The sequence below is a fragment of the Aplidium turbinatum genome, chromosome 4 (assembly GCF_918807975.1).
Source record: "Aplidium turbinatum chromosome 4, kaAplTurb1.1, whole genome shotgun sequence".
Lineage (NCBI taxonomy): Eukaryota > Metazoa > Chordata > Ascidiacea > Aplousobranchia > Polyclinidae > Aplidium > Aplidium turbinatum.
The window spans coordinates 3542089-3562517 of NC_137475.1; the positions used below are offsets into that span (position 1 = coordinate 3542089).

At 37.9% G+C, this 20429-nt stretch overlaps 1 protein-coding gene and 1 long non-coding RNA gene across 4 annotated transcripts; one reads left to right on the top strand and one right to left on the bottom strand.

Annotated features, from left to right (window-relative positions):
• Window positions 1–94: 94 nt before the first annotated feature.
• LOC145768490 (uncharacterized) lies at window positions 95–5910 on the top strand. The gene is made up of 2 exons (XR_014288944.1): window positions 95–5149; window positions 5340–5910. It is a non-coding gene; the product is annotated as an uncharacterized LOC145768490 (long non-coding RNA).
• Window positions 5911–7066: 1156 nt separating this feature from the next.
• LOC145768489 (solute carrier family 67 member A2-like) lies at window positions 7067–12731 on the bottom strand. Of its 3 annotated transcripts, none has more exons than XM_082579995.1 (7): window positions 12625–12731; window positions 11291–11422; window positions 10745–10908; window positions 9625–9955; window positions 9139–9360; window positions 8115–8273; window positions 7067–7335 (listed from the first exon to the last, which is right to left on the bottom strand). In XM_082579995.1, exons 2-7 carry the CDS (start codon window positions 11390–11392, stop codon window positions 7135–7137), a joined length of 1179 nt encoding a protein of 392 aa, XP_082436121.1. In that variant the 5' UTR covers window positions 11393–11422; window positions 12625–12731; the 3' UTR covers window positions 7067–7134. The 3 variants fall into 3 exon arrangements, with proteins under 3 accessions (XP_082436121.1, XP_082436119.1, XP_082436120.1); XM_082579993.1 differs by lacking the exon at window positions 12625–12731 and adding an exon at window positions 12062–12290; XM_082579994.1 differs by lacking the exon at window positions 12625–12731 and adding an exon at window positions 12062–12277 and having other exon boundaries at window positions 9649–9955.
• Between the last annotated feature and the right edge of the window lie 7698 nt (window positions 12732–20429).

Below are 20429 nucleotides of genomic sequence, written 5' to 3' on the forward strand. Positions count from 1 at the left end.
GCCTACTGCTTGTTGTCCTACTCTGTCGCAATGGTGCAACATACGACAATATGACGTCATTATAGGTATTTATTATTGAATGTATAGAGTTTGTTGATTGATTTTTTTGTTCTTGTCTGGATCTTATAAGTTATAGGTTGTGTTGTTTAAATTTATATTTCACAAAAAATGTGCCCAAGGGTGGCCTTAATGTGCCAAAATTCACCATTTAACTGGGTTATTATTGGCTCAGATGACTTTTAGATATATGTTGTTTAACTCCTGGAGATAAAACATGGAACTGATTCCAGCATAAACATCTCGTGGCTCTTGTTTGAACTACGAGATATTGCCCCATTAAAATGAAATGGCATGGGCAAGAAAAGGAATTCAAGTAAATCCGGAGTTTTGGTTCAAAGATATAGGAGAGCTATGTTGTTAGCGTTGAATTATAAGGTGGTTAATGGTTATGCTTCAGTAATCAGTATTTCAACTAGTATCGACTTAGTGGTGACAGAATGGATAAAAGGTTGTTGGTTCAATACTTTACATGGCTGTGTCTTTGATGCATGCTTGAAGACGTACATGGATGTTGTTCCTTGCCTTTCTGTCTGCCCGAATTCCAAGCACCCATTCGTAAGACTGAATAGCGAAAACCACTGGGCCATACACTTACCAGTCACCATCCATCATCCAATAGGAACACTGTATGATGTTTGATTTTACAGAATTTCAAGACGACCGTATTTGACTTATCACCACCTTTTTTCATCTTACATACATTTGTTACGTACCGTACTAACATTTCTTCGTGCTGTTTCGTCATTGAAAACCATTGTGTGTTTTGTTTCATGTGTTATGTTTTTTGTGGTTGTTTTCTACTGAGAGCTGTTTCTTACTGAGCTTCCCCTTATGTAACCAACGTCTTTTCGTATTCGCCGCAAGTTTATATTTTAAAAACAACCGCATTCTTTTACCCTTCTATGTGATGGCGTTCAAGTTTATTACCGTAATTAGAAGTAAAATGTTTCAAAATACCAAAAGAGTCACATCAGATTGTGGTTTCGAACACGCGTTGTTGGTGCATAAACACGTCACTGTGTTTCAAAAATCACATGGTTGGTTTTCTTCCGTAGTAGCAATAATAATCATGAGGCTGCTTGTAATTCGCGATTTAGGTTGAGTGGTTTGATGTTGCGATTCTTTTCGTAAAATTAATGTAATTTCTAAATTGCTCCGATTTCGTAAGATTAGCGGTGGCATAACTGGGTTTGTTAAAACACAAAGTCGCGTCAATCTGTTTCTTGTTATTGGTGCAGGGTGATAACTTCATGTGACGCTACTTGACTTGTTATACATGCGGTACGTTATAAAATGTGTAACTATGTATGTATCTATTATTAAATGACACAGTACGGGACCTATACCTTATTTACCATTAAGCATTGACGTTGAGAGGTACCCAAAGACTGTCTTCACGCTAATGCTAATTTGTATACGACCCATCACACCTGGATTAAATTAATGTGTTTTATGACAAATAACCTTTTCAATCTCGAGAGTTCAATTAAAACGGGTGGTGTTTGAAGATTCATCAACTTGAAACATTAACAAACATTGGTTTTATTTGGCCCTTTTGTTGCTCTGAATATTTCTAGCATTGGTGCGGTCTCGGGTTCTCACAAGCTCTGTATGGCTTGTTGCTTGTTCAAATTGGTCGTTTATTTCCCAGTCCTTCATTCATGCAAAAGAAAGCTGATTTTCCAGTTTGCTTTATCTTAGACATATTGTTGTTGATAGCCAACACTGTGGTGGTCCGATAGGCTAGTGCAGTGCTCCGCAACCTTTATTTACTCACGGCACACTTAAAAACTCTTTAAAGTTCTGCGGCACAATTTGGCCGACACATACTCAAAATGTAAAAAAAACTATAGCTTAATTTATTAATGAGATATTTGCGCTTGTTTCAATGAGCACAGTCGCTGTATGTTCGGCTCAATATTTGAAAGAGCAACTCGAAGTTCACCATCAATTTCTTTTAAGCAGGATCTTTTATCGTTTTTGATCAATACCAAAGTAGAAAAACTTTGTTCACACAAATAAGTGGTGCAAAACTGGAGCAGAATTTTAATAGCAGCCTGCGAAATTTGCTTATATTCTTCTTCAATTGAAATCCAAAACTCATCAAGTGGAACATCGCTGAATTTTAATCTCAAAGTTCTATCATTTCGTAGTTCAAGAAAGTTTTCTCTAACAGGCAAAGTCAAGTCTTGCGTTGATATTTCGGCATTAGCCGCAAAAGGATTTCGGATCCAATCGTATTGTTCCGTGTTAATTGTGAAAAAGTAATGGTCATATTTCTCATGCAACAAAGTTAAGTGCTCTTTGGCCAAATCAAACACCAATTCTTTATCAATACTATTTAGGTTGCTTCTGGGAAACATTTTCAGTGATCCCCTTTTTAACTCGTTTTTCCAGAGTACTATTTTCTCTTTAAATCCTCTTATCTTGTCAGAACATGTCAGTATGTTTTCACCTTTGCCTTGCATTTTGATATTGAGTTCATTCAAGTGTTCAAATATGTCGGCCATGTATGCAAGTTTGGCAATCCAATGATCATCTTCAAGATGTTTATACAAATCATGGTTGTTCTGATTTAATAAGAATTGACTTATTTCATGCCGTAGTTCGAAAAGTCTTGCGAGAACTTTTCCCCGGGAAAGCCAACGCACAGAAGTGTAAAATAGCAGTGATTGATGTTCTGATCCCATTTCTTCGCATAGCAATGAAAAAATTCTTGAATTCAAAGCTCTTGCTTTAATAAAGTTAACAATTTGGATACAGTCGTTCATTGTTTCTGTCAGCTCCGTTGGCAAATGTTTGATCATCAAGGCTTCCCTGTGTAAGCAGCAATGCGTAAGTTGAATGGCTGGATTTTGACGTTTTACCCATGCAGCAAAACCTTCGGTCTTTTTGCAACATGGCTTGTACTAGGTATGCTATCTGGTTCTATTGATCTTTTCAAGAACTTATCCATTAGATTTTTAGTTAATTTTAGTTTTCAAGGATTTTCTTAAGGACTGCAAATGAATTAGCTTATTAGCTCACAATAAAGCGAAGCTAGAAAAATACAACAAATACGAAAATTTTTATTAAACACTGCTGACTGACAATTCGAAATGACCTAGCCTGACTTCTAAAAACACACTAACCACGTTAATCAGCCTTTTTCAGAACTAAGGCAGCCTTCCCATTGCGAAAACTTTAATTGTGAGTCATAAAAACATCATAAATACACAGTGGGAAGTCTAGCTGGAGTTTGAGTTGTCTTGCAGTGGTAAAGCGCGAATTTTTAAAACACAAAACTCCTTTCTTTTCAAAAAGTATGTTCTGATGATAGTTATCCCGCGGCACACCTAGCATCGCCTCGCGGCACACCGGTTGCGGAGCACTGGGCTAGTGGTCGGATCATCCACTGTAGTGACTTTGTGGTAAGCGAGTGTTGTCTTACCGTGGTGACGTGCTTGAAGGAAATTAATTTTGTTCATTTGAAATGTTTTGCAGAAGCTAATTCGAGGTTCAGACGTTACGTTTTCTACCAGTTCGTGCAGTTTGTGTTGAGATCTTTTGAAAACAACGTGATTATTATTATTATTATTTTACTTTTTCGTGTAAACTGTACAACTGAACACTGTTTTTATGTTACATCTTCAGAAACATTGCGGCCACATTTAAATGTTTCATTTGCATATTGAGTTTTTTTCCTTGTAGATATGCAAGAGGTGGGCATCCGCTACTTTAAAAATAACGCGATACCGCTATTCGGGCTAAAGTAGCGCGTAGGCCTACCGCTACTTCTGTCTCAACTTAAACTGACTCATGAAGCACTTTGTGCCGTCATAATGACTTTGAAATCGAATAATATTCGTTTGCTCTGACATTTCAAAGTCGTTCTAAAAACATGTTGTTGGTGAAATTTATTGTTAAGCATCTTTCAAAAACACGAGCGTTTAAAAGTGCGAGTCGCTGAGTTCTACCCGCTTTGACTTCACCACGTCGTTTACAAGAGAAAAATCTCCCCACCGCAGCACTGGGAAGAATGAGGGTGTTGTATTTCATAAAGATACGTTATACATCGGCACTGGAAAAGTCATTCCGTACCGACGTTTCACACCATGGCACCAACACACCAAAAAATTCCTCCTCGGATTGGTAACTGGTCTTTGTGTCACTCTTGTCGGTATCAACATGGCTTGATGTTTCCTGCAATAGTTGAATGATTTCTGCCTTGATATTTTCACACTTTGTTTCAATGAAACATCTCCAAACGAGTCATTTTTTGCATTTTAAATTGGAAAGTAGCGGGAATGCGACTGGTTACTCTAACAAACAAAAAAACTGCCCACCTCTGCTGGCATGTTGCATGTGCGTTGGACTGGAAGTCCAACGTTGCCGTGCAAGATAATGCTAAAACAGGGTTGCCGTATTAGCGTTTTTAATGCCAAATTTAAGCTGCCGCGAATTAACGTAACAGTTTCTTAAACTATTTAAATGCTAAAAACGCCAAAATATTGAGTACGTCAAAATACCAAACTCAAAATAGCTTACTTCACAATGTAGATTCTAACGGTCTGTTTAAGCCTGATGCTGCGAGTTAGTTGTGGCAGTATCGAATTACACGAGCTTTCGGAACACATTTCCCTAGTCAGTAGTCATGTGCTATGACGAATGGTGTTGAAGTCAGTGAGTGGTTCTTTCATTTGGCTCTTTGGTTTAGCTTGAGGCTGCTCGTTATCGTTAAGATCGTTAGAATCTACACTGTGAAGTATAAGCAACGATCATGCTGCTAAAAGCGAAACTCAATCAATTTCAAAATAGCTTACCAAACACTTTTTTTTTAAATGCAAAATTTGGGCAATCCTGTTTGAACCTCGACTTGTTCGGCAGCGCTTGGCTTTCAGTCCAAATGCTATTATTGTAGCGACGACCACGGCCTGTGCATGGTGAGAATTAAATGTTGCAAAATTTTAACGCTGAAGGGGGCAGTTCTACTTAAAAAAAAAATTCAAATTTTGTTTATTTTATTGATATACATATTGGACATTTATCGTAGATTCCGAATATGCAGTCAGTTTTTACGTATTTACCCTCATTAGGCTTCAAACGGAAGGTTTTCTGAACGCACCTCAGTTTAAAATGTGAATAAAAATTTGCATTTTTGTGAGAATGTTGCAAGATGTTTTGTATTTTCCCTTACAAAATCTAATAATGAATAAGCTAAATAGCGCCACCTTTTCAAAAGGTTAACCAAGTTTATTGAGAATACAAAGTTGTTGTGAATAAACATAGAAGAAAAAAAGTCACATTTAAAGTCAAAGGCATAAATTTACCTAATTCTATTTTTCAAATGCGATTTACTCAAAATCATGTTTTTGTGCACTAAAAATGTTTCTTTTAGAAAACTACTTGTCAGAATTGGCTAAAAATTTTAACAGATGTACAGTAGGTCCTTACGGACATAGCCTAATGATTGAGTTTTGTGTCAATACTCAAAGTAATATATAAATATTTTATTACCAAATCCTGAAGTCAAATTTGCTCTCGATGCATAGCAATTATGAATTTTTTTATATTAAAAAAAATAAGAGTTAAAAGAAACCCCTCTATCAATTTACGGCTAAGATACCCTACTAGCCATTTTCGAGTTTTTAGGGCTGCAATGGAGACAATCGGTTGATTTTATGTACAAATTCAAAATGGTATAAACCCTCAATGGATTCCCCCAGCGTAACAAAGTAAATATTTATGACAAGTACGAAAAATGCGATTCTAAGTAGAACTGCCCCCTTAAACATTTTCCAGTCGATTGTGCTTGCTTTGCAACTATATATTGGTTATCAAACTTTGTCAGTTCATTAAATCTTCAACTGAGAGATGAGTCTGTGATCTACACACAGGTCAGGTCAATTCATATAGCAGTGAGAAGGAAGCTGCGTTTGCTATTCGACACCGACATTGTAAACGAAATGGGAATTGTTTTCACAGGAATGTCGGTCGAACAAAACCTTACATTACAACTGCATACTTGCATTACCGACATTCTTATGAGCCCTGCCGGGCATCTACAAGTAATATACAGTCCGCCCCGTTAGCTTAGTGGTTACGCACCCGGCTTAAGATCACACGGCGCTGGTTCGACTCTGGGGGTGTGCGCAACGCATTTCAAGATTACTTTCCATTCAGCGGCACTTAATTGATTGATTGAATCTTTATCCTCGGACTGGAAAAGCTTCTTGCAGAGCTTAATCCTGGCAGTTTCGCATACTTGTAGAGCAGGGCTTCCCGATTGGGGGTGCTCGCACCCCCTGGGGGTGCGAGTAGCTGTTGCTGGGGGTGCGAGAATCCACCGAGGAAGAAAAGCTATACGTATATAGAGATGGATTTTGTTTAACGAGGGAGGTGGTGATTATCTCTCAGAGCATTGTATGTTGGCCTATACAGCACAATGCACAACAAAATTCCACCCGACAAGTTGCTGATAACAAAAATTTTCCTATTCGTTAGGCATATAAAGGCCGGTGAGCTGCTTTTCTGCGTTGTTTTCGTACGCATTTTGAATTTTTTCCCAGAACCACTCCGCTTCAAAACAGGGGGTGCGAGATGGGCTTCGTCAATTCCATGGGGTGTGGGGTGATAAACGAATCGCGAAGCCCTGTTGTAGAGGCTTTGAATCACTGACGCAGGCCCGGTCATCGAGATTGAAGTTTCCGATTGTTGAAGTGTTGTTGCCGGGAAACTATTCCATCCGTTAGATGCCGCTGAATGGAGAGCAGTCCTTAACGTGCGTTGCTCAAGCGCAATGGATGGAATAATTCCCTCAACAATCGGAAAACTTCACTGTGTCAATCTCGGTAACCGGCCCTGCGTCAAGAGCCTCTACAAGTATGCGAAACTGCCAGGAATAACCTTCCAAGGCTTTGTCAGTCCGAGAATAAAGATTCAAAAACCAACCTTGCCTCACGATGCTCCCAAAAATGTTTGAAAACTGATTTCAACGCTCACCACGATGGCTTCTGCACTGCAGTGAAAACTTATTATCCTTTTATTTTAAAATACAAAAAATTAAACACTGTTTGATGACAAATTAAAAGTAATTTATTTGGCCTTGTCCATACTTGATGGATGAGGAACAGAATAGACCCGCCAGTAAAATAGCCAACCTCCAATCAGAGATGCGAGTAGCGCAATGTAAGGAGGCACGGAGTAGGAGTATTCCTGTGCCAGCCCAGTCACAAACGGCGCGGCTGACCGAGCTATGGATATTATCGAGGCATTTAATCCTAGTAGCTTCCCCATCTGCGAGTGAAGAAATTAAATTTGAAACACAAGCATTGTGGACGTAATATTCATGAGGACGGATCTAGAATATTTCATGAAAGTAATTGTTGCCCACAACACCGGAAAAAATACGATATGTTGCAGTACTGTAGGTGTTGATGACTTATTTCGGTCTCAAGCACGTGTTAAAAAAGTTCGGTCCTTCCACGTTTCTGCAAATAGCTCCCTTGAACAAATTGTTTTTGATTAGTTTTATAAAACCTATCTACAACTTGGTGACATAAGCCTATGCTTTAAAATGGTTGATGTAGGGACAGTGGAATACCGGGACGACTCACTCTACTGATTTTTCTTGCAAAATAGACAGCTGGAGAGTTCTAAAAAGTTCAAAAATTAGCAGAAGTGCACAACGTTTTCTTTGCTTTTAGGTAAATTATTGGTTGAAATTTTGGGTGCTAGAAAATCTGCAAAACCTTACTGAAGCAGTGTGAGGCTAACTACCGTTACCACCGCTGTTGCGTGAAGTCTACCCCTGCATTATCACGACTTGAATACTATTAATAAACATGATATCACATATTTCCTACATTTATTTTAGCGATACACACTTTGTACAAACGTGGACAGGTCATGTAAACTGCACCTGAGTATGCGACATATAGCAGTAGACCTCAAGCTGTAATTTCATCAAATTTTGTCATAAGATTATGACCCTCCAGTTGTCCACCCTACTTTTGAATGAGCAATCCCTTACTTCTACCATCCTTAAGTTGATGGAGTACAACAATTTTACGTACCTCTCCTGTGGTGGATCGTTTAATTGTGAGGGTGACACTGCAAGCTCTTGAAGCTGAAGTGCCGACCACAAGAACAGCCAGTCCAAACATTAACACGGGAATGCTCCTTGCAAGAGAAACCAGCAATAAACCAACAGAGATAAAGGCAGCAGCGTGGAGCTGAAAGAAAAACAGCCAAGGAAAGAAAGCTGACAAAACAAGTTCAACCTTTCATGAAGGTGTAGGCACCCGTGATGAATATTTATTGTTTTCAACTTTGTGCAAAATGTTTTTCTCCCATAATATTTACGTTCCTTAAAAAACTCACGTGTTGTGAACATCGCTTTTGAACAGAATCCTGGTAAAAGCTGCGGTTGAGTTATTAGGTGGAAAACGATTTATCATTTACTTTTGTTCACAACACTTGAGTATTTTTAGGAACGTAAATATTATGGGAGAAAAAGATTTTGCACAAGCTTAAAAACAATAAATATACATCACAGGTCCCTACAAAGGGAAAGATTAACAGGTTGAAAATCGCTCTAAGTAGTTGTAGTGAATAATAACAAAAATTGGAGAATTTCGCGGCTATAGGGCTAGTAACAAAATTATAAAGTTACTGCAACTTAAATTTTCTATTACAGTATTGGGTCAATTATTTCAATAACTTACACGGTATTTTAGCGCCTTGTGTTTTCGATGAAGTATTCTTAGAACAAGCACTAAATTGCTCCAGCCATGCCCCCCTCTAACTAAGCTAAGCAAGGCCTACCACATTGCCAACTAACAACTTCGGTATCGAGCGTATTGCCAAATGCTGGCTGAACTTCAAATTTTCCTCTCAGAAACATGTCCTTGTATTAATAGTTTGAGCACTAACTTAAGTTTTCATCGCTGGATATCACTGATGAATACCAACCTGAAACCTCTAACACTAACAGCATATTTCATTTTTTTACATAATCGTCGGGAGATCTTGTTGAATATACAGTGCTTTTAGACATAAACACTAAACAGTACTTAAAACAAACACAAGGTAACATACTTGTAGCTTTTCTTCATCCTGAGCATAATAACGATGAGAAAACGCCCAACTCGTTCCCAGGCCAATAATGAAACCAATCAGAGCATTGTAGGAGAGCAGGTATCCTAGCTCTGATGATGACATCCAGGGATAAGAATTTTTCAGACCAAGCACGAAGGAAGAACGATAGATCATCACAGCAAAAGCCAACAGAAATCTTGAAAGAAATGCATAGCCATGTACCTTGCCAGAGAAAGCCATGTGATAAAAACAATTCAATTATTCTGACGTGTTAGCCCTTGCACACCGCTACAGGTGTAGTGGAGCGAAGCTACATCATAATTTTTAAGAATAAAAACAAAAATTTCATTTGAAGTCTGCAACTATAATTTGAATGATGCAAGAATGCCAAAGTGCGCACAAAAATAGCTTCAACATGCAAAACATGAATTAATCTACAAATAATCTGTTTGAGTAGCTGACGAAACAATGGCAAACTAGGCTAACCAAGAAAATAAAATTCTTCTCCACCTTCCAGTCAACTTCTTTTGTTGATGCAAAGATTGACCGATTTTTCCAGGCAATGTTAACAGTAGGTGTGGGTGTAGCTGTAGTACTCGCTTTATACTGTGCGATGAAACGAACGATCAATGCATTGGCCAAAAATAGTGATGAGCAAAGTAACAAGCACTTTGTTACAGCGTTTGCTAGTCCCAGTTTTTCAGCTGCATATCCTGATAGTATCGGACCAGCAATAAAACCAACAGATGAAATAGCATTATACTGGCCAATGCACTTTGTTTTTTCCTCAAAATTGGATGTTTCAGCAAGTGAGCTTCTAAAGAAATTAAAAACATATGTTACCGTACTAAGCTTTCCACATCTCTTACAAAACAAATCAGGCTTTGATATGGTTGTTTGGTTTTGAATATTTATCATCGGACTGACAAAGCCTTGATAGGTTATTCCTGGTAGTTTCGCATACTTGTAGAGGCTCTTGATGAAGGACCGGTTACAGAGACTGACAGAGCGAAGTTTTCCAATTGTTAAAGTCATGGTGACAACTGCTATGAGAAGGTAGTCAAATACATTCTATTTGAATAAGGATCTTCTAATGATCCTCCTTTAGGGTTAAACAGGCAGTCAAGGGTTTAGAGACAAATAACTATATTTGATTGAAAACGACTTTCAGTAAATGTTAGTCATCATTTCAGCATTATGTTGCAGGATTATTTACTGCAGACTTTACAACATTATATATATACAATTATACATAAATCAAATATAGTTAAAATATTACTATCTGAATTCTTAACAGCCTGTTTCACCCCAAACAGGTCATCAGAAGAGTCTGAAAAACATCAACGGTGGGATGGCGCAACGGATAAGGCGTTGGCTTTCCAATTATGCAAACTTCGACTCTCGGCTTCAGCTGGTTGTTGAAAACACCGCTCACCTCTACCCAGGGTGTAATAAATTGGGTGGGCGTAGTTGCTGAAGTAAAGGCGGCCGAGAGAAAGGAACCGGCCACCCTACTCTCCTTAGTGCCGAAGGCTTAGTATAATGAGAACCTTATCTTCTCATACTCGACACTTGAATCAAGTATGGGACCCCCCTTTACCCTTACCTGCATAAATCCTGTGAATGTTTGAATATTCCCAACAGACATCGCAATAGTGCCAATATCAGAAGATCATTAATAACAACAGAACTTGCTGCATATGCAAAAGATGAAATCAAAATACAAATGAACAGTACATGCAATCTTCCATATCGATCTGTCATATGACCCTAAAAAATTAGTCTAATGAAGGAAAAACTGACCTCATTTCAACCTCAAGAAATAGTATCCAAATGAACTGCTTTGTGAAAAATTATTAAAATTTCACTGCTTTGTTCAGAAATTATCAAGTATAATACAGTATTCTTTAAAATAACAGTAGCCTAGGTAATAAATAGCATCATTTCAACTGTCATTTTTTATTCATTTAAATAGGCTACTACACTCAAAATCTACTCCAGAACTGTATTTTGCTTTGCAAGCTGCTTATTTTGTCATGGAATTGCATGAAACATCTTAGTTATTGCAAAGAATAATTAAATATATATTATTCAGTTGTTTTTGTATGACCTTCCACGGCCAACCATGTAACAGAAATTATAAAATACACACCACAACTGGACAAGAAAACAATTGAATTCCTCCATACAATGAACCATATAAACCAATGGCACTTGGAGATATTCCTATGTCCTTTAAATATTGTGGAATCATTGGCACAACTGCACTAACTCCAAGCAAGTCCTAAAATGATAAAGTTGTTATTATGTGGCATCCTTCTTTCCAGCTAGCTTGGTTTTAAGTATTATGTCTTCTTTGTTTTCAAAATTTACCAATTCAGATATCACATGCATAGGTCAAACATCCAAAATATCAACTCAAGCCATTTCACAAAAAATATAATCCTTTGTCTGATATATATACCATCAAAAGATATTTATGACAATCAAAACAAGAAGTCGGCTGCATTGCCCAGTAGTGAGAACAATGGAACGATGTTCGAAAGAGCGCCGGTTCGACACCGCTCGAGAGTATGTGACTGTGTCTTTGGCAAGACACTTAAAGGCATGCCTGAAGGACAAGGTGGTTACAAACATTGGCTTTCTTGCCTTCCCGTTCACTTAATCTAAATCTTCAACTACCGGGCAGAAGACTGGATACGAAAAACAAACAAAACAAAAAAAGTTTCAAAAAACATAAAGTGCCAGAAAACATTTTCAGAACAAGGCCAGCAGTGAAAAGTTGTCCGGGTCTAAAGAAATAAAGAAGTTTTAAATAAAACAATCTAAGGTTTCAAACATTTGTGCTTTATTCACGTTTCTGTTGTCATTCTTAGCTTAAAGCTTTATATGTAATTTATTTATGATATACTTTAATACTCACCAAAAACCCGACTAAATATAACCAGTGGTTTATCATTGTAACAAAGAGTTTGACAAAATTGATACTACTGTTTTAACATTTAAGTTGCTTCTAATCTAGCCATCAGTTGAAATTGTTATCAAACAAGGAAGCTGGTCAATCACAACATAATTTAAAAATGTTAAAACTTTCAATTCCTAAGTTTTCCACTAAATCACAGAACTTTGCCAGGTTGTTAACACAAGAAAAGTATCATTTTTTTCCAAAAAAACTAAACACCCAAAAAGTTGGTCACGCTCTACCACTGATTTCAACCAAGCCTAAAACTCCCTTCCAAATAAGCACCAGTCCCTTGTTAAGGAATAGTGAAAACTAGATGAGCTTATTTATTTGAATATCAGTCAATATATATTATAATATATGAAGGACTTAAAAAGGCATCATTATTATTACAGATTGCTTCAGATAATTAAACTTTTCAAAATAAGGGAAACAACTGACTCGAAGACTAATATGTCCCTTCGCTGCTTCCTGTAGTATGATATTGGATGCAACCTAATTCGTACCGTCAGTTCATACCGTACCTTGAAAAGATCAAGAGAAAAAATTAAAAAAGCCGAATTCGCTGATTGCAGTTTCTGCAAACATTTTCAAATTTTCCGCAAACAAACAAAAACTCCTAGGATCATTACCAGAAATTTTAAAATATTTGCGGAAACTGCGATCAGCGACTTTGGCTTAGTTTTATTTTTTCTCTCGATCTTGTCAGTTTATTTGTTTACGGGAACACCCTAACCCTTTTTAAATATTTGCAGAAACTTCGATCAACCCTAACCCTTTCAAAACGTTTGCGGAAACTGCAATCAGAGACTTCGGCAAACTTTCAGAATCATTATCGGAAATTTTAAAATGTTTGCATTACCAGAAATTTTTATATAAATGTTTGCGGAAACTGCGGAAAAACGGAAACTGCAATCATGTTCTATTTTTTTCTCTTGATCTTTTCAGTTTGTTTGTTTGCGGATATCGACACCTAACCGATACCCTAACCCTTTTAAAGTGTTTGCGGAAACTGCGATCAGCGACTTCGGCTTTTTTTAATGGCAGTGGCTATTTGACCGGCGCCGGTCTTTGAATCTGAAACACTATTTGACCGGTCATGACGTCACTCTATTGGCACTTCTTTCTTTTTCTCTTTCAAAGCAAAAGACGAGAAGAGTAGGTATATAAGTTGTAAATTCGACGATTATCTTCAACTGATTGGATGGCGCGGGGGTTACGTCTCTGGTTGGTGTTCCAGAGGGAATGAGTTCGATTCTTCGCGGAATCGTTTTTTTTTAATTTTTAACTAAATTTTGATCCGAAGTGACTCAATCGTTAGGCTGCTGCATTTTTGTAGTCAATTTTTATTTTCGGAAGCCTACAGCCCAATTTTTTATGTCTTTTCAACTATGAGTAATAAAGTCAGAGTTTTTTAATTTTCTTGAATTTGGTAAATTCTCCGGATAATTTTCCGTTCGTCATAAGAAAATGTGACCGTGTTAGCCGAACGACGCAAAAATGTAATGCGTCGTTCGGCAAACACGGTCACATCGCAAAAATGTAATGCGTCGTTCGGAAAACACGGTCACATCCTCTTATGACGAACGGAAAATTATCCAGAGAAATTCTCAAATTCAAGAAAATTAAAAAACTCTGATTTTATTACTCATAGTTGAAAAGACATAAAAAATTGGGCTGTAGGCTTCCGAAAATAAAAATTGACTACAAAAATGCAGCAGCCTAACGATTGAGTCACACTTCGGATCAAAATTTAGTTAAAAATTAAAAAAAAAACGATTCCGCGAAGAATCGAACTCATTCCCTCTGGAACACCAACCAGAGACGTAACCCCCGCGCCATCCAATCAGTTGAAGATAATCGTCGAATTTACAACTTATATACCTACTCTTCTCGTCTTTTGCTTTGAAAGAGAAAAAGAAAGAAGTGCCAATAGAGTGACGTCATGACCGGTCAAATAGTGTTTCAGATTCAAAGACCGGCGCCGGTCAAATAGCCACTGCCTTTTTTAATTTTTTCTCTCGATCTTTTCAAGGTACAAACTGACGGTACGCATTGTTCATGGTACGAATTAGGTTGCACTCGTAGTATCGCATCTGTGATCGCCGTGTGCTGTATGTTATCGCAATAGGTACACAACAAAGCATGATTATTATTGCTTTAGCTTCTTGTTTTCTTTGTAGCTTGTGTTATCCAACAGGAGATTCAATCAATTGTTTATCAATCAAAAAAACAAAATTGACATTAAAATAAACATACACACAGTGTTTGAAATGAAACAAGCATACGGACACAGTTTACAAGTCAAGTGCCAGTGCCACCCTGACAGTGACACTGCGAGTGCGAACCTGCATTCTGCTTTTCTGCGATTTACGGTAGCCACTTTAACAAGTCGAAATTCTGCCACTGAAATTGATTAGAATGCAACCGCCAACCAATCAGAACATGTTATAAGAGGCTACCGTCCAATTGTGATCCTTCTCGCACTCATCCAGAGAGTTAATGCTTGTTTTGAACTTTATTTGGTAATTACAGAAGAAAAAGAGCAATAGCAGTAGTGAGAATCGAACCCGCGTCAATGAAATGACTACTTTCTATCCCTAACCCTAACCCCTAAGCCAACCAGCTGACAAAAAATCCATCACTTAATTTGCTTTCTATGATCTTCTTTTCGCCATTTTTTACGTCACTTGAGCCGTAGCTCATGATTGGTTGGCTGCTGCATTCTAGTCAATTTCAGTGGCAGAATTTCGACTTGTTAAAGTGGCTACCGCGATTTACTGTCGCTTTTTCATACGGGGAAACCCCTTATGAGTTCTTCACCATTATGGAATATCCATAGACATATGTCTATGGGAATATCGTACATTACATTGGCTATTTAGTCTGAGCGTAAAATGCGAAAATATAGGGCCGCCTGGAATAAATTGCGACCTTAACAAATTTGGTATCGTTGTAAAGCTTAATTCCTCTAGTTTAGGATTATCACTCTCCTCCAACCAGGGACCCTTGGCAAAAAAAGTTGTGGCCGTTTTTTAAGCAACACCTTGCGCCGCTAGTGGCGCAGCTAATCTAGCTATGTTTTCAGCAGAAACAGCAAGCCGTGTAAAATTCTGGCAGTCGACTCGAAGTTGCTCAGGTGACCACTGACCAGCCTATTAGCCATGTAGTGGTATCCATCTTGAACTCTGAGCGTTGCGCAAAAAGAAAAAAAAATAGCCATGAGGTTTGTAAGTAACTAGCCAGTACTGAGTAGGTTTGGGACAGCAAAGATTCTTGATCTACCACTCTGCACTGGCTGCAGTACTTGCCTAAATATCACAGAACTGAGTACCGTACCAGGCAAGCCTACCGTAGTTTAATTTGTTTTGGGAACTGTTTGCAAGAACATCATTATCGGTACCGTAAGTTATGTCAGGTTATTCATTTAATTTGGTCTGCAACAGAAGTCAAAACGTTAGATAGGGTACCGGGCAGCAGGCGATACACATTACACAGGTGCACTAGGCCTATAACAGTGTATACAGTACGGTATGCTGGGCTATGATGAAAGTTAAAGGAAACAGGTCTAAATGTTTTTTACATGCAGCATGTCTTATCATCTCTAGCTTATGTTAAATTTTTGAATTTTCTGTTGTTCTTTTAGTTGAGTTCTCTTTCATTTAACATCTTGGATTTTAAATGGCATTGCATGCAGGTGTGAAGTATTTGTACCAATGAATGCAGTATGGTAGTAGTAGTAGTAGGCCACTGTTATCAGTGCACTGGTGCACAAACTGACAAAGGAAGGGTGTTTATTGAGACCTGGTAGCTTCTAGTGATATCCATGCAACAATACGTTTTCTGGTAATTGCACACACTATCAGTTAAATAAGGAGGCCAGCCTACCAGTAGGAGCTATGGTTCTTGTTATTTCTGAGACCACCTGTAAAGGCTATAACGTATTCAGATATAGATTAAGTTTGAAAGAGGAAATGTTCTGTGTGGCCATTTTTTTCCTGTCTGATGTTAGTTTTCTCTTTACAGCTTTAAAGATTTTTATGAAATACCGGTAATGATTTCTAAGTGGTATAGCTTAGTTTATTAAACAGTTAGAATTGATAGACCAGTTTTCAGATGTTATGGAGACAATTGAATAATGGAAAATCAGAATCAAGCTTTTTATAATGAAAGTTTATGCATCAAATGCCAATCTCATAATTTATCAAAGCTACAAGAAGTGAAACGAGGTGGACTGAAGACATTAATCAGCTATGCACAAAACATTGGTGACAGCCATCTTTATCAATATCTAAAAGAAAAAGAAGAGAGCGAAAGTAGTTGTAAGGTGCATGAGGTGTGTCAAAAATTACTTGCTGTTTGCTCATGCTTGGAGTGGATGTGATACAACTTCTGCAATATATCAACAAGGTACCAATATAATTAATCAGCTTTGGTAGCAGTACATTTTAATCTTGCTTTTAGTGTTTTATATATATATAGTGTTTGTTACAGTGTTTTATATATTTCTGAACTGCTTACCATGCTTGTCTGAAAGTACATTTTTACCATTTTCTGATCAGCTTTTAAAAGATATGCAAGAATTCAGATGGCAGTCATTACCAAATCCACTCAATATTATTCATCATCATCATCATAATCCATCGTCGGTTTGTTCCCCACTAGTGGGGGTGGCCGATATTCTAATATGATATTCGTCGTCGTCGTCTGAGCTGAGCTTCTGGGGCCGAGGGTCTATCCTTTTACCACCCCAAATTCACGATGTTCCCGGACTACACTGAAAGGCTGCTAGAGAGCAGCCAGTCTTTTGGTTTCATCATCCATGACGCGCAGACCTATACTTTTATTTGGAATGCCAATGGATGGAGTGTATCCACACATTATTTGGTGACAATGATTAATTATGTCATCTGTCTTGTTGCTTAGGAAAGCTAAAGATGTTCAATTACCTGAAGAAGGAAGAATTTCAACAATCTGCTGATGTACTGTATTTGGGAGATTAGATTCTACACGTGAGCAAATAGCTGATGCTGGAAGAGATTTGTTATTGAAAAGGTTAGTTACTGGGACTGTATTGGTGCACACTGCACAGTTAATTAAATAAGAAGAAATGAAAATGTTGCTGAGTAGCCTACCAGTCTGAATGAGATTCACCGATAGTAATGCTATATTTTGTTGATCCATCAAGCTTTAGTGCAAAACCTGCCGATTCACTTGGCCAACTATCGTACGTCAAGTACATGCAGATGGTTGCAACAGCTTCCACTGTTCATCCTGAAAGATTGCCACCCACCGAAGCTGCAATTCGTTTTCATTCCTTCAGAATACATTTGCAGGTGAAATAATAGTGCGTAGCCTAATGGTATTGTAACACAATACCCGTAATCATTTAGTATAAAAGCGTCTTTGCTCTATAGATTATACCACTTGAAGATATTTTTCAAGAATTGTTTATTGTCAGTAACTTCAAAATATTACAGCAAATTGCGCTATTAAACTGCGGTAAGGAAAAGATGCAAGTTATAGCACAACAAGTTCCGTTATAATATGACTAGCATAAACATGTGGTGTAGGCTACTACAAATCAAAAATGTTATGGCAGCAAGACTTGATTTATCTAAGTTGATATAAGACTGTTGCTTCAGGTATGTCAGTGGAAGCATCTTGACACTGAAATCTTGGATCTCGCACAATGGGGATGGAAAGCTGACGCAGCAGGTGCAGTTATGCCAATAAAGGCCAATTTAGATCCGGCACCAGAATGGCTATTGAACGTTGTACGATGCAAATGCAAAGAAGGAACAAAAAATCAATGTGGTACAATGTCTTGCAGCTGCAGAAAACATGGCTTAAAGTGCGTAACAGCATGTGGAGAGTGTCGTGGGGAAACTTGTTGCAATCTCAGTTGTGTACAAGAAGACTGCCCTGAGGATTGCGACGGTTTGATCATGTTTCAATAAATGATCTGTTCTGCCAACAAATTAAAATCAAAATTTTACAAGTGCTCCAGTGATATTAAAAATGTTCTATTCCGTTCATATTGTACTCCAGTGTATGCATGTCATCTGTGGGAAAATTATCATCAACGTAACATCAGTCGCCTGCGTGTTGCCTTCAATAATGCATTTAGAATTATACACAATTTGCCTAAACATTATAGCGTACGTAAACATCAAGTCCTGTGCAACATTATAACATTTGATGCATTACTTTGGAAATATGTTTTTTCTTTTGTTGGAAGATGCGAAGTATCCGAGTGGTTAGCGCGTTGTCTCGCATTCGAGAGCCTGCATGTTCGACTCCAGCCACCCGCACTTGCTGTTGTTTCTCTGGGCAAGAAACTTTACGATAATTGCCTCTACCCAGTGATCGATTTCGAGTAATGGGTAGTACCAAATTTAAGTCATAAGTAGAGTAGACAACCGGAAACAAACATTGCCATCGGCTGCAGCGTGGGTCAGGTGTATGTCGGAAGGCGTACACCGATGCATAGCGCTCAAGTCCGCTTTCCCGCAATGCAGGATAAAGATAAACAAACAAACTCTATTGTTGCCTCCCTGATGAGGTCCGATTGCCATCGTATATCAAATTATCGTCTTCATTATAATAATTCTATGCATGCTGATATCTAGTTTTGATGGCTGCCATGTCATCTGATTGTTTTTATCGTTCTGAATACTTTCAGTTCTTCTAACTTGCAACACTACCGTACCATTGTCTGTAAACTTGTAACATTAGATAGCCTATTTAGTGAGATTTTGTGCATTTGCAGTTTGTGTATTATTTCGTTGTTGTTGTTCGTTATTTGTGCATTTGCAGTTTGTGTATTATTTTTTTGTTTTGTATATTGACAGCTTTGTCTGATGCAAATAAATATTATTATTTGTGTAGCCTATTGCCCAAATTTGAGCTACCCGAAAGATTCCACTGGATAGTTGAGCTGTACTCCTCAGACATGGCATATCCACTAGCAGTGTGAGTCGAATTTTCACCGTCGACAAGAACAATAGTTACACGCCTTGGGCACTGGCAGCAGTGACCGAGTGGTTAGCGCATTGGGCTCGCAGTCGAGAGCCTGCATGTTCAACTCCAGCCACCCGCACTTGCTGTTGTTTCTCTGGGCAAGAAACTTTACGATAATTGCCTCTACCCAGTGATTGATTTCGAGTAATGGGTAGTACCAAATTTAAGTCATAAGTAGAGTAGACAACCGGAAACAGACCTTGCCGTCGGCTGCAGCGTGGGTCAGGTGTACATCGGAAGGCGTACACCGATGCATAGCGCTCAAGTCCGCTTTCCCGCAATGCAGGATAAAGATAATAAAACAAAAACACTCCACGGCATAATTATTGAAGTAAAGTTTTAAAAATTTTTGCATTTTTTGTATAATGCCCATAATATACTCTAGCCACTTGTAGCGTTTAGTTTCGTCATTAAACCGGACCTGGGGTTAAAATGCCCCCTTGAATCATTATATGAACCTCCGTTATGTCTAAAAACGATTTTTTAGAACAAATGTATTGGATCTGCAATTATCAATGGGCTGAGAGTAATAGGTAAGCAATTTTAATTTGATGACGTCAGAGTGACGTCATTTAAATATAAATAATCTTTTATCAAATGTGAGTTGTCTCTTTCTTATACACATAGGGAAAAAAGTTAAAAATGTGCCTAAAAACTTGTGCAAAAGGAAAAATACAGTTTCGCCACTAGCGGCGCAAGGTGCTGCTTCAAAAACGGCCATAACTTTTTTTGCCAAGGGTCCCTGATTGGAGGAGAGTGAAAATCTTAATCTAGAGGAGTTAAGCTTTCCAACGATACCTAATTTGTTAAGGTCGCAATTTATTCCAGGTCAATACGTTTTACACTTAGACTAATTGTGCATAGGCGTAGCCTACGGTACTATACTATATGTGTCAGCAGGCATAAAATCATATAGGTGATTTTCTATCAGTAGGCTACTGTAGAGGGATTTTGGCGGGTCTTTAATCTAAGTTGTTTTGTTTGTTTGTGATTTTTTCGAAATATTGTTTCTTGTTTTACGCATTATACATAGCTACACTTTAAAATGTTTCCAGAAAATATAGGATTTTTTTCAGGTCAATTTTCGTGAAAGTTACCGTTTCAATTTTAATCACAACTTTAGTGAAATTAATATATAAAAAAGCGATAAAAGAACAAAGTTTAAAAAAAAATCTGGCAACAATAAAGTCTGAGTATGACGGTAGCATAGACCAGGGGTCCGCAAATAAGCCTACTTGTTGTCGCGACCCAAAAAAACAATCGTTCGAAATCTTCGCGACCCAAACGTTTCAGAAGCATATAATTT